Source organism: Rhineura floridana, chromosome 12 (assembly GCF_030035675.1).
Source record: "Rhineura floridana isolate rRhiFlo1 chromosome 12, rRhiFlo1.hap2, whole genome shotgun sequence".
Classification (NCBI taxonomy): Eukaryota; Metazoa; Chordata; class Lepidosauria; order Squamata; family Rhineuridae; genus Rhineura; species Rhineura floridana.
Genome location: NC_084491.1, coordinates 33193618 through 33207807, shown reverse-complemented (window position 1 = coordinate 33207807; position 14190 = coordinate 33193618). Strand labels below are relative to the sequence as shown.

General features: G+C 47.5%; 1 protein-coding gene across 5 annotated transcripts in view; it reads left to right on the top strand.

The window, feature by feature from the left end:
• SNX19 (sorting nexin 19) overlaps positions 1 to 14190 on the top strand; it is a 47174-nt gene that overhangs the window by 16710 nt on the left and 16274 nt on the right. For 4 of the 5 annotated variants that reach the window (XM_061593059.1, XM_061593058.1, XM_061593057.1 and 1 more), the window contains one exon: positions 3261 to 3390. In XM_061593059.1, the coding sequence (XP_061449043.1) occupies positions 3261 to 3390 (130 nt within the window). Of the gene's footprint in view, positions 1 to 3260; positions 3391 to 14190 lie in introns of those variants that run through there. The other variant, XR_009758708.1, reaches the window with a different exon arrangement.

Sequence of the window (14190 nt, the reverse complement as noted above, 5' to 3'; positions counted from 1 at the left end):
AGTCCCCGACCAGCTGCCTACGAGGCTGCTTGAGAAGGGGGAAAGCGCATGGAAAAACCTGCTAGGATCAGAGCCTAACTGAGAACCAGGAACGTGGGGAGCCTTCAGCTCCTGCATGGGCCACAAGTCCGAGCTGTGTTGCTGCTGAAGCAATTGCTGTGCTCACCAGCCTTCCTGACCTGTGGAAATGGACAGGGGGGCAGGTCCTTTAATTCACTGTTACTCTTGCAACTTCATTTGGGAAGGAGTTCCACAGTTGTGGTGCCACCACCAGGAAAGCCCTGTCTCTCCTCCTGGCCCTCTTGATCTTGCATATGGACAGAACAGAGAGCAGGGCCTCCAAAAACTGATCTCAAAAGCCAAGTAGATTCACATGGCAGCAGCCAATGGGAGGTCACGTGGCCCCAAACTATTCCAGGCTTTCAAGGGCCAATACAAGCACTTTAAACTGAGCCCAGGAATAGAGAGGCTATTCTAAAAATTCCTACAGCGTTTTGGCAGAAAGGAGGGGGACACCTGTTCTGAAGATGGGAATTGGGGAGTGACACTCAAGCAGGGGTGGGAGAAGCCAACTTTCTGGGATTGTGGGGCAGGGGGGTAAGGTTTCCATAATATGAAATGGGCTTTTTCTCCGTTTTGAAACTTCTCTAAAGTTCTCTGAAGTCTACCTTATCTTTCTCGGAAGCTTCTCTGAAGTTAAAAGCTGCATTGAGCAGCTGCGAAGCAGAGCACCTGCTTACCTTGCACTTTCTAAATGGCCCTGGAAGAATATGTCTCGAAATGACATAGTGTGGCCGTTTAGTGACGCCTCTGGGGAATTGTACGGAGGGACAAAGTTGGCTGCGGCAAACCTTTGCATCCCCCAGACCTGCTGATATCTTCCTCTTGTGCATGGGTGGTGCTGCTTTGGCTACATAAGGATAGGCACCTGCGGTATTGAGTTCGCTGTTGTACATAAATTATGGTTATGTTTCCCTGTGGGGAGTGGCCATTGCTCCATGGTAAAGCAATTGCTTCGCATGCCGAAGGTCCCAGGTTGAACCCTCCGCATCTCCAGATAGGGCTGGGAGAGAGCCTTGCCTGAAATCCCTGCCAGTCAATGCAGACAGTAGTGAGCTGGATTAACCAATGCTCAGATTCAGTACAAGGCATATTCCTGTGTTCCTTCCTATCCTGAATCTCCTTTGGTGTGACAAGTGGCAGAACCTTTAGAAACAGATGTGTTTGCTCAGCAGTGGCTGATGGTCTTTGCTGCTGAGTCCTGACACTACCATAAGGTGGCAGCAGAGCTACATGAATTTGAAGAACAGAGTGGCATCCAGGGAATAGGCAGTAATAGCACGTAATTGGCATAGCTATGACACAGACTTAAGGTCGCTCAATAGACAACAGTTCTGGGGGAAGGTTGTAAAATGCTTTGACTTTTTTAAATGAAATAGTGGTATACAAATATATTATGGCTAAATAAATAAATGTAATAAGGATAAACCCGACATAAATTTGTTATGGGTAGATGCCCCATTAATGATAACTCTCATCCTTCCCCGTAGCACTTTTAGGCGTTCAAAGTGCTTGAGGTGTTTTATCTCGTTCACATGTCTTACCAAACTTGTAAAGGTTGGCAGTATTGTAAAATCCCCCATATTGCAGATGTAGGAATTGAGGTGCCGAGAGGGTAACTTGTCAAAAAGCCGCTTAGTGACTTCTTGGTGGAGGCGAGATTTGAATTCCTGGTTCATAGCTTACGCCGCAGCCCCCCCCCCAACACTGATCTTCCTTGCCTGCTCTCTCAGGATCCCGGGCCCTAAAGCTCCCAGGTCCTAGCTGCCTCTACTCAGAGTAAACCCACTGAAATTAATGAAGCTAAGTTAGTCATGCGTAACTTCAGTGGGTCTACTCTGAGTAGGACTAGCATTGAATACTGCCTTATATTTCCAACCTGCCTAACTCATCCCATCCCATCAGTTTTATCACCCCTTCTTTATCACACACTTGCCTTGCAGTCAGCATTGGCAAGTGCAACATATAATGCCTGCATGCTCTGATGGCAGACAGTGACTACCCAAACCACACTGACTAGGTTCAGATCAGAGCTTGGAAAAGTTACCTTTTTTGAACTACAACTCCCATCAGCCCCAGCCAGCATGGCCACTGGATTGGGCTGATGGGAGTTGTAGTTCAAAAAAGTAACTTTTCCAAGCTCTGGTTCAGATATTGCGCTAAGCCAGGAATGGGGGAACATTCAGATGAAGGGCCAAATGCAGTCTTCCAGATCTCTCTCTCCAACTTTCAGGACTATCCCCAAGCCATGGCCCTTGTTGGGCCTGCTCCATGCCCCCCTTGAGTGTGTTTGTCTGGGTGGAATGTGTCCTTGAACAGTGATAATGCCTCTTGTTTGCTTGGATGGATGGAGAAATTGGGGTGTGTGGTAGAAATGTCTTGCTTCTGCATGGCTGTAACATAAAGATAAGAGTTGCATCTGCTGCTCTGCTCACTTTTGCTCCTGGACCCACCCACCTGATATACATACATACATTTATTGAATTTATATCCTGCCCTACAAGGCTGCATTCTTGGGGTGAGAAAAAGTTCTCCGGTCCTGCGTTGAAGCATAATTTAGCTTGATGAGGATAAGCTGCAGTGAGCCATGTGCTCCCCCACCCGATCCTCCATCTCATCACTGCAAGATATTTGGATGCTTTCACTTCTGGTTTCAGTTAGTCACAGTTTAGTGTGTTGTCCAAACCTTGAACAGTACTCAGTGTTAACTGTGGTTTGTTGAAACAAACCAGCTTTGTAGCTCCAAGGTTTGGAGTTGACTTGTTTCAAGCAAGCCCTGGGCTCCTACTGGGAGGAAGGGTGGGATATAAATCTAATAAATAAATAAAGTAGTTAAGTCGGATTTGGCCAACATAAAAACTGTGTTTCACCTAAATCAGAAGTGAAAGTTTCCAAACTCCTCACTGCTGCACTGAAGTGTGTGTGTGGTGTGGTGGAGCATGCAAGCTTGAGGCTTGCAGTTTGTTCCTTTTACAGTAAATTATGCTTTGGCACAGGGATGGGGAATTTGTAGCCCTCCAAATATTGCTGGACTCCAACTCCCATCAGCCTCAGCCAGCATGGCCATTGTCAGGGATTATGGGAGCTGGAGTCCAACAATACCTGGAGGGTTTCCCTATCTCTGGCCTGGATGGACAAATGGTCTGACCTGGTATAAGACAGTTTCCTTATGCTCCTTTTATGTCACCTTGACTTGACAGAGTCAGAGACGCTGCTGGCGGACGTTGCCTTGGACCTTCTCCGTCTGATCATGGTGGATCATTGGAGCTGGCTGTGCATGGAGAATGTGCAGAAGGTCCTGCATCTACTGTTTGGGAGCCTGATCCAAAGGTAAGGCCATGCTGTGCAACAACAGGAAGAGGATTGGGACTTGGTTCTACAGATGTCATGTCCTTCGGTCCTGAGTAGGCTTTTCCTTTAGAACAGGAGCAGGGTCCTCTGTCCCTCCAGACATTATTCAGCTCCCATCATCCCTGACCATTGGCCATGCTGGCTGGAGCTTAAGGTAATTTGGAGTCCAACAACATCTGGAGGATTGCAGGTTCACCACCCCTGCCCTACATGTTTCTACATTGATACAGTGCTGTGGTGGAATCCCCTCTACACAGTGAACTACTTGGCCATGCATGTGGAACCTATGGCCCTCCAGATGTTACTGCAACCCTGGCCATTGCCCATACTGGCTGGGGCCGGTGGGAGCCAAAGAACAACTGAAAGGCTAAAGATTCCCCATCCCTACTTATGAGTATCAAATGTGCATTTTCAGCTTGCCATGAATCTCCATCCTGGTGTGATCTTCTATGGTTTGGCTCAGTGAGAGCACATTCCTAGTGTTCCCTAGGCATGGAGAAAGGGAACCCAGAAATCCCATATTTTCCCTGTCCTGCATTTAAAAAAAATTAATTTACATTTTTATTTTATTTATTTAAGAAAACGTGGCAAACTTCATATTCCACCCCTAAGTCTGTAACATCCAGGATAGTTCTCAAGATAAAACAAAACAATGGGTTGTATTCAGCTAAGTCCTACTCAGAGTAGGTCCAGTTAAATTAATGAACCTAAGTTAGTTGTATATATTAACATCAGTGGGTCTACTCTGAGTACGTCTTGCATTTCTTACCACCTAACGATTAAAACACATTCACACACTAACGTAATGCTCTTATTTATTTGTAGTATCTACCTTTCCACCCTCTAATGCTCAGGGCAACTGGCATCAATAAAATAATGAAGTAAACTGCAAAATAATTTTTTTAAAAAGCCACTAGGCAGGTAAAACACATAAATACAAGCAATGAAAACAACCAGTTAAAACCTCATGCGGCAGGTTTACAATGCCCATATCAAGTTGGCTTATGAGACCAGAGTCCTTCCTGTCTGAATAAAAACATTTTTGTCTGATGGCAGAAGAGTAATCTGAGGCAGACTGCCTGTGGCAAGGAGAAGGGTTGTAGCTCGATGGCAGAGCATCTGCTCTGCATGCAGAAGGTCCCAGGTTCAATCCCTGGCATGCCCAGGAAGGGCAGGAAATGTCACCAATCTGAAACCCTGCCAGTCAGTATAGAGTCAATACTGAGCAAGGTGGACCATTAGATGCAAGACACCTTCCTATGTTCCTGAGTGTTCCACAACCTGGGAGCAGCCACCGAGAAGGCCCTGAGTCTCCCTCAAAGATGCTTCACCTGCAGTCAGTAGAACAGCAGAATGAATAGCGTCAATAAAAGACTCTGATATTTTTTTAATCTGCTTGGATGTTGGAAGCCTGAGGTGATGATAAAAATGCCTTCTCCTGATCCTGAAAAGATACAGATGTAGGGGCCAGAGAAGCCTCCGTTGGGAGAGAATTCCATAAATGGGGCACCCTACAGAAGAGGCATTTTCCTCAGCTGCTCACTGAGGTGGTGGGAGTTACCCAGAGAAGGATGTCTGCAGATGATCTCTGTGCATGCTCAATTTTATTCAATGGCCAATTGCAGTAATGCATCAGAGCCAAAATCTGAGCAAGTTTGCTAAATTTTAGGTAATGACATTTCGAAAGTATGATTCTGTGGAGTGGATTTCCTTCATCAGTTGTTATATGCCTTCAAATCGATCCTGACTTATGGCAATCCTATGAATTCTTGTTTTGGTTGTATTCATAGGGTTTTCATGGTAAGTGGTATTCAGAGAGGGTTTAACCATTGCCTTCCTCTGAGGCTAGTCCTCCCCAGCTGGCTAGGGCCTGCTCAGCTTGCCACAGCTGCACAAGCCAGCCCCTTCCTTGTCCGCAACTGGGCTCCTTGGGACGATGCAGCTTGCCCACGGCTGCACAGATGGCAGGGCACGTAACCCCTGAGCCACTCCCTGTGGGGGTGATCTTTAGCTGGCCCTTGACACCCAGGAGACACAAGTGGGGATTTGAACTCACAGACTCTGGACTCCCAGCCAGGCTCTCCTCCTGACTGTGCTATGGTGCCTTGCAGTTGCTGTGTGCTTAGTGCTTGAATTACAAAGGCTGGGACGCCTGAGGGCACTGTAGCATCCTTCTTGCGTACATTAAGGGTTAGCCTTTTGTATGGTGTTATGATGGCACATCCATGTGCAGACTGGGTCCTTCTGTGCATGGCTGATGTCAGGGTTGTCATTGGTATGCCACTGGTGTTGCCATGGATGTGGGGGGAGTGGCCAGTGGAGTTGCTACATTCTCCGATTTGAAATGCTGCCATTTTCTTTTCAACTTTTCTGCATCAGCAGGGGGCTAGATTAGATCACCTTTGAGGTTCTTTCCGCAGCTCAGTGGTAGAGCACCTCTGCTTTGCATGTAGAAGGTCCCGGGTTCAGTCCCTGGCATCTCCGGGTAAGGCTGGGAAGGGCCACTCCCTGAATCCCTGGAGAGCTGCTGCCAAGGCAGTGTAGGTAATACTAAGCTAGATGAGCCAATGGTCTGGCTCAAGCTTAATCAGCTAAAGCTTTAGTTGACTAATCTGCTGGTTGGACCTTTGACGCTGAACCTTTTCTGATGCTTGGAGACCCAGAAGCTGTTCCCTCCCCCTTCTCCTGCAGCAGACAGCCCCAAAGGACAGCCGTCTGGGGTACAAAAGGCAGTGTGTTAGTGGCCTGGCTTATTTGAGCTACCCAAAGGTTGCCAAAAACGGCCAAGGTCGAAGGGATGCTGACAGGTGCTGGAATGCTGGTTTTCTTTTTAAAGAAAATTGGGTCAGGAAGAGAGTCAGTCGGATCTCCTAAATGGGCTTTTTAAAAGTGGATTGACCAAGCTGGAAATCGATACCCTAGAGAGAGCGACGCTTGGAGGCACGAGGTCTTCTAGAGGAATGTCATTGCCTGCTAATATGGCTGGGTCCTGATAGCCTGAGGCTCAGGATCATGTGGACATGGCATTTTTAATGTTTTTTTTTAAAGAGAGAACAAGTCACACGTTAAGTTCCTACCTTAACTTAGAGTCAAAAGCATCCCTGCGAGGCTGTGTTAAGCGATAAACTATGTACTCATCGGCCTGGCTTCTGCTGGTGCTGCAAAATGCCAGGGTGGCAGCTGGGGGCAGGGAGCAATTTTGCAAGGGGCGGGGGTGCTTTACTCATCACCATCACTTCCACCACTGCTTTTCCCCTGCAGTGTGGCAAAGGTGCATCTGGAACTTTGACTGGGGGCGGTGGGGGGGGGGAGAAAGCAGTGTGAAAGGAAGGGCTAAACCCTCCTCTCCTGCAAGTGTTACTTCTCTGCTGGGATCGGGATCCTCAGCCAGCCACTTTGCAGGGGTTTGCCGGAGACGTGGTTTCCCACATCAGCTCTGCCACTGAATGCCTTGTCCTGACCTTTAGGAACAGTTTTTTTCGGTGCACTTCATTGAATGATGGTTTTCTTTGTGCTGATCCATGGTGATCTTAACAACCAGCTGTACGTACTAGTCTACGGAAGCAGAAGGACTTGTGTGTTAAAGCGACATGGATTTACTACTGCAGGCTACAGGTGGTGAAAATCATGATGGTCCAGATTAAATGGGGTGCGGGTGGGAGGAGCTCTCTCTCTGAACCCAGGCAAAAGATGGGAGGATCTGCCCTCTCTCAAACAAATTCTCCCCTCCGTCCTGTGATGCTGCTATGCCGGCAGCCTTGATAGGGATGAAGGCCCGGCAGAGGTTCCTGCAGATCAGCAAAAGCGAATGCCTCTCAAGGAGCACTAGAAATGTGTCATTTTTTATTTGTCCCAACCACACGTTGCAAGGGAGGGCTCTTTGTCAAAAGCACAGGGTTCTATCCAACGCTCATCCTGCTTAGAGTAGACCCATTGAAAATCAGTGGACATGAATAACTTAAATCCATTGATTTAGTGGGTGTACTCTGAGTCGGACTTGCATTGGACGCAACCTTCTATGTTCTGTCTGCTTTGTATGGCTGGGTCAGAGTTTTAAGAGGAGAATTTCTGGGCAAATCTCATGGGTGGGGAGCGAATTGGGGGGGGTGATGTTGGTCTGTTTTTCCCTACCCCATTTGTGTGAGGTCAGATCTTCTCCTCATTCCTCTGTCACTCCAGCCATTGAGAATCAAGCCTGCCCCTGTCTATAGATTTCTCTCCTTGGTTGTGCTTCTCAGTTGCATTGTAGTAGTAACGATAAAGTATTGTTTATTTATTTGTTTGTTTATTATTTGATTTATATCCTGCCCTTCCTCCCAGTAGAAGCCATGAAGGAGGTATCAGCAGTCTTAGGAAGCTCCAGGTTTCCTAAGGGAAAATCTGTAGGGGTAAAAAATCTAAGAGAAAATCTTTAGGGGGAAAATCTAAGAGGAAAAATACAACTCTCCCCCCAAAAACCCAGCCTAATAAGAACTGAGCCTACAGCCATACTACCCTGGACATGCCCGATCTCGGAAGCTAAGCAGGGTCAGACCTGGTTAGTATTTGGATGGGAGACCACCAGGTGCCGTATATATATAAAAAGATTCATAGGGTCGCCATAAGTCGTAATCGACTTGAAAGCATATAACAACAACAAGAGCTGCATACCTGGTGGACATAGAATGCTGGCTGACTGTTTGGGACAAGAGGGGGATCTAATGGAGGGCCTGGAACCTGAACAGCAGCTCTCCACACTGCAACATTTTGTTGCAGTTCCCGCTTTTTGTTTATAAAGTGCCTCAAATGCTAGGCTCGGTCAGTAATTAAGTTTTTAAAAGATGAGACTCTTCCCTCGGTTCATAATTTATAGTGTGGCAGAATGTTGGGAAGTGGATTTTATAAAGAGAGGTGTTAAGGCAGGAACGGTTGGTGGGCACCATGCATGGGATAGGACGGGAATGTTGGCACAGCTTCTCACAGGGACTACTGGCAACTTTCAGAGTAAATCTGCTACCTTTCGAACATACATTCACTATTTGGCGATAGTAAATCTACCTTTTGAACTGTACACTATCTATCATCTTTGGCGGATAGCTTCTATATACGATAGGGGAAGAGCCATAGCTCAGTGGTTAGAGCATCTGCCTTGCATGCAGAAGGTCCCAAGTTCAGTTCCCAGCGTCTCCAGGTAGAGCTGGGACAGACTCCTGCCTGAAACTCTGCAGAGAGCCGCTGCCAGTCAGTGTGGACAATACTGAGCTAGATGGACAATGGTCTTAGTATAAGGAGCAGAAAAGGAAGGAGGGAAGCACCCAAAAACACTCCAGCCAAAGAGAGGAAAACCCCCAAGGTGCCAAACCAGCAGACAGCAGAGAGTGAAAGTAGGAAATCAACACCCGCAATGCGTTGGGCTGCAATAATGATTCCTGCTTTTCCCTCTCTGCTGTCTGCCGGTTTGTCACCTTGGGGGTTTTCCTCTCTCTGGCTGGACTAAGCATAAGGCAGCTTCCTATGTTCCTCTCTGCCTGAAAACTGGAGCACTTGTCTTGTATTAGCGGTATATAAATTTATAAATAATAATAATGATAACAGCTGTTGGTGTTGAATGACGGCATCCTCAGCCGTAAACATCACCCTGCAAGCAACAGTTCTAGCCGAGTCCTCCTTTCCATGCTAGAGAAGGGAAACTTGTATTCTAAATCTTTCCCAGTGATTGGTTCTGTGGGGAGGAAAAAGTAGATGACCGAAAAAGGTATTGCTGAGGAAGCCCGGAGTGCGGCCCCTATCCAAAGAGGCAGGCCTATCCAGTTATGCAATGTGGAGTGATCCTTTTTTTGGTGGCTAAACGGGAGGTGGGGGCAGGCATGGAGGCCAGTCAGCCAAGAGATGAGATCATCTGGAGCCGAGAAAAGATTCCAGCTTGGGTGGTCTCTGCTCAGCCTGTAAACAGTCCCCTTTGGTTCAATCCAGGCATTTTACTAGTGCAGTTAGCAAAGCGGGTGCGTCTGTATGTGTGTTTGGGAAGGCAGAGCTTGTATACTGCAAAAGGACAATTGAGGGTGGGGGTGAAATGTGCTTCAGAACTTCTGTGGGATCCCTCCTTGCAACAGTGTTTCTCTCCAAGTGTACCCCTTTACTTTTTCCGTATAGGTATCAACGGCACATACTTGTGAGTCCTAGGGCAGGGGTTCCCCGACTGGTCCATGGACCACAAGTGGCCCACGAGCTTAATTCAGGTGGTCAACAGCACGTCCGCATTAAGTGTTCATATTGATTTTTAATTGTATTTTTATTGCATCTTTTATTTCCTGTATTGTATTTTATTACATTACAGTTTTAATTCTATGGAATGCAAATTGTAACACACTGAAACACAAAATAAGAAATAAGATGCAACACGAATGCGATTAAAAATCATGCGGCATGTTACAATCACTACAACAGGTGGAGGAATCATTAAGCGGTTCGCCAAGACCATCAGGAATTACGAAGTGGTCCATGGGGGGAAAAAAGTTTGGGGACCACTGTACTAGGGGACGCCATCAGGGTAGGAGGGAGGCTAAGTCAGCTAGTGCTCCCTGCTGTTAAGATTCAGATCAGGTCCCCTCTTTTGATAACGCAACCCCTTTGTTTGCATAGCTACATCCCTGTAGCTGCAGGGCTTCATCCTGGGTTTTTGTTTGTTGAATGGAATCTTGGGAATATGTGATGTAATATATAGATATGCACAGAGAGAGAGACCACCATACACACACAATCTCAGTGGTGGACCACGTGGTGCCCTCCGTGTGTTGTTGGACTACAACTCTCATCAGCCCCAGCAGGCATGGCCAATAATCAGGGATGATGGGAGTTTCAGTCCAAAACATATGGAGGGTACCGCATTTATTTATTTATTGCACTTGTATACCATCCCATAGCCGAAGCTCTCTGGGCGGTTTACAGCAACAAAAAACATTAAAACAAATATACAATTTAAAACACATATTTTAAAAACAATTTAAAACCTCAATTTAAAAACTTAAAACAATATAAAACAATTGCATCAGCTACTGCTGATACCTATGTGTCTGTGTGTGTGTATGGGCAGGAGAAACCTCAGCCCCGGAAGCTGAATGCATCTCCCCCAAGCGTCTCGGTCTGGCATTCTCCTTGAACTCTAACAATGCTTCCTGCTTGCAGGGATGGAGAGGTGTGTGGGTGGGTGTGTAGAAAAACGAGTCTATTGTACAACACTAACATTTGCATTCGTTGCTCCTCCCACTTTTGTCTCTGGCCCCACCCACCACTGAAATGCAGCCCTTGGAAGGTTGCCCAGAAGGGAATGTGGCCCTTGGGCTGACAACAGTTCTCCAGCCTTGGTCATATAGACTAAGATAGTCCTCCTCCACTATAATGTTCCTGAACGTTTGCATTGGTGAGAAGACTGATTGTGTGTGTGCAGGTGGGCGGGAGTGAGGAATTCAGGGAATTTTAGATAGATCTGTTTGCAAAGAAGGAATGAGCACAAGCGTGTCTAGCCTATTAATGGCTTTTGGCACCGTTAGGTGAGAGAACAGTGAGCATCCCAGCTATCTTGATCCCCTTCTTTGAACCTGTGAGTCAGTGATGGAATAAAAATACAGCCCCAGCAGCCAGCGCGCCAGGCATGTGCATTGCCTCTCCATCCCCTGCCCTCCAAGTGTCCTCTTTGGCACTGGACACTACTGTGTTGGGAGGACAGGTAATGCTGTTGCATCAGCCGCTGGTCGGTGTGAGCACTGAGCTGAAATAATGTTCGAGGCCTCGGCTTTTGTCAGAGCAGGCTGGGCTTGCGGTAGATCGCGGGTTCTCATGTAGAAGTAACCGGATCTGTAGAGCGCAGGGTCCTGAGACAGCCCTATGGAACTCGAGGGACAGCCAACAAGCCCAGCCCATAAAATAGATGAGGCATGGTTTGAAAGGAGGGGACAAGGGGGTGCAAAAATGTGTCAGTCTGTGAGAAATATGACACCAATTGGCAGCACTGCTGGAAGGCCAGAGACAGGCTTTGGAGTTGAGGACGGGTCTCGGCCCGAGAGGAGAAAGACAGCCGCATCCCTTGGCACGTTTCCTTTGCAGTCCTGTGAGGTGGCTGCTCTTGAGAACTAGTAACTTAAAATAGACTTCCCGGAAGAATAACATTCCGGACGGGTTGTGGGAAAGAGGTTAATCCCATTTTTGGAGAATCTGCTTGTGATATCATTTACGTTTATGCAGTTTGGAGGAAAGGGGCCATAGCTCAGTGGCAGAGTATGTGCTCTCCCTGCAGAAGGGTCCAGGTTTGGTCACTGACATCTCCGATTAAAAAGATCAGGTAGCAGCTGCCAATCAAGAGTCGACAGTACTGGGCTCGCTGGGCAAACAGTATGAGCTAAAAGAAGTCGGCTGGTTACATTCCTGATCAAAGATGAGAGAGAGTGTGTGTGTGTGTGTGTGTCAACCAGCAACTAAGGGGTTCGTTCTACCTACTAGGGACTTATCTGACTACCGTTCAGCAGTAGCCAACATGGCACCCTCCAGCTGTTGTGGTGCTACAACTCCCACTGTCTGTGACCATTGGCCATGCTGGCTGGGGCTGATGGGAGTTGGGAACATTTGGAAGGCACCATGTTGGCTAACTTTGGCTCATCCCCAGAATACCCCCTCTTGTTTTGGATCTCAGCCTCTTCCTAAGTGCTCATTCCGCAACATATGTATAGACCAGGCCTTACATTTCCAGCCTAACCTGCTTGCTCCCCGGATGTTTTGGACTACAGCTCCCATCAGCCTTACTGGAGTTGTTGTCCAAAAACATCTGAAGGGCATCAGGCTGAGGAAAGCCATTCTCCTTTTCTCTGTTGTACTACTTTTCGATGCATGTTTCTATAGGTTACATGTAAGGAAGTGTCAAAAATATTAATACCCCACCTCCCCTGCACTATGAAGTGGTACAAACCGTTCAGCTACCTCATTCTTGTAAATTAGCCTTTCCCAACCTTTGGCTCTGCAGATGTTGCTGGACTGCAACTCCCATCAGCCCTAGGCAGCACGGCCAGTGGTCAGGAACTATGGGAACTGTAGTCCAGCAACATCTGGAGAAAAGAAAGGCTGTTGTAAACCTTCATCTGCTGCTCTTAGGAGGTTGCAGCCCTGTGCTAACTTACCTGGGAGCAAGGCCCAGTAAACAGAGTGGAGCTTACTTCTGAGTACACCTGCACACAATTGCAGGTTTACTCTGCATATATATATATATCAGAGAGGCTGTGTCCAAGCCTCTACTAGTTCATGCTGGAGAGAGCCTTTTGTCATGCTGCCTGGGGCAGACAGTAGTCCAAAACAACTGGAGGACACCAAGATGGTGAAGGCTGGTCTAGCGGGTACTGTCTACTTGCACTCCCTAAGGTCTTGGGCAGGGGTCTTTCTTATCATCTAGTACCTGATACATTTAATGGAAGATGTCAGGGACTAAACCTGGGGCTTTCTGCAAGCAAAGTGTGTGCTGTGCTACTCGCCAAAGATCTCACCTCTGGCTCTTATGGGAAGGAGGGACCGGCCTTTGTGCTCTTGTTCAATGCAAAATACGGCTGCTATTTTAAGAATTAGTTGCTGACAATTCCCAGAGTTCCCTGGGAAGAGGATTGATTGTTAAATCACTCTGGGAATTGTAGCTCTGTGCAGGGAATTGTAGGCAGCAGGTGTTGGTGGCTGGTGCTTGGACAGCGCCTTGAAAGTTCAGACTAAAACCCAGAGCGGATTCCACTGCTGCACTGACACGCAACCACCAGCCGCCACTGATTATAGCAGTCTCCTAACAATTCTGAGCACCCTTAACAAACTACAGTTCCCAGGATTCTTTGCGGGCCACTGTTACTGTTTTAAGTGGTATGATACTACTTTAAATATGTAGTGCAAATGGGGCCCAACTTACAAGCATGGATTTCAGTGGGTCTACTCTGAGTAGGACTTCGTTGAAAACAGCCCTGTGAATTTACTCTCGGCTTGGGTTCCAATTTTCTTACAAATCACTTTGCTTTATTCTGCTCCTTCTGTTCTTGCTGGAAATTCTTTTTTGGGACCAAGAGCCTTTTAAAGATGTTTCTACGCTGGGCAATTGTGCATGTGGAGTGCGATGTCTGAAACTTAACCCAAATAAATATGGGGGCATCTCCCACCTCACTTACTCCATAGGCTACCCAGTTGGATCCAGGGTGAACCTTTTCTGTCTGGGCTTTTTTTTTAATATGCTACACCCTTCTCGGCAGGCCACCTCCCCACCCAACTGCCTGAGTATCATTTGAGACCCACACTCTGTGCAAACTGTTAATCCAAAGATAAAGAGAGTACGTCTCGTCACATCTTGGCTGTCTGCGCTTGGAAACCTGAGCAGGGCTCGAGCGGAGTAGCCTCTGGGACTGCGGGTGGAATGGGGGAGGGGGCTTAGAAGAGTGTTGTGTGATTTCCAGGGAAGTTTGGGCACAGGCACACTGAGTGGGGTTGGTCTTGGATTCCAAAGCAGGAGTTAAAATAAATGAGAATCCTCCTTGGCCGCTGGCAAGCTGAGCATCATCTGGCTCTGCCCTGACTCGATCTTGCTTTCAGATTCTCTCTCCCTGACCCTCCGGTGTGGCACGGGGTTTTATGCAGCCTTGCAGAGAACACCGGACAATAGAAACACTTTAGCTTGCCTCTGTGCCTGCCCATGCATGCTTGCCTTTGCTGTTGTGGCATGTTGACGGTCCTAAAACAGCGCTGGATGTTGCAGGTGCTTCCCACCCTCACCAAGGCCTTCTCTTTAGC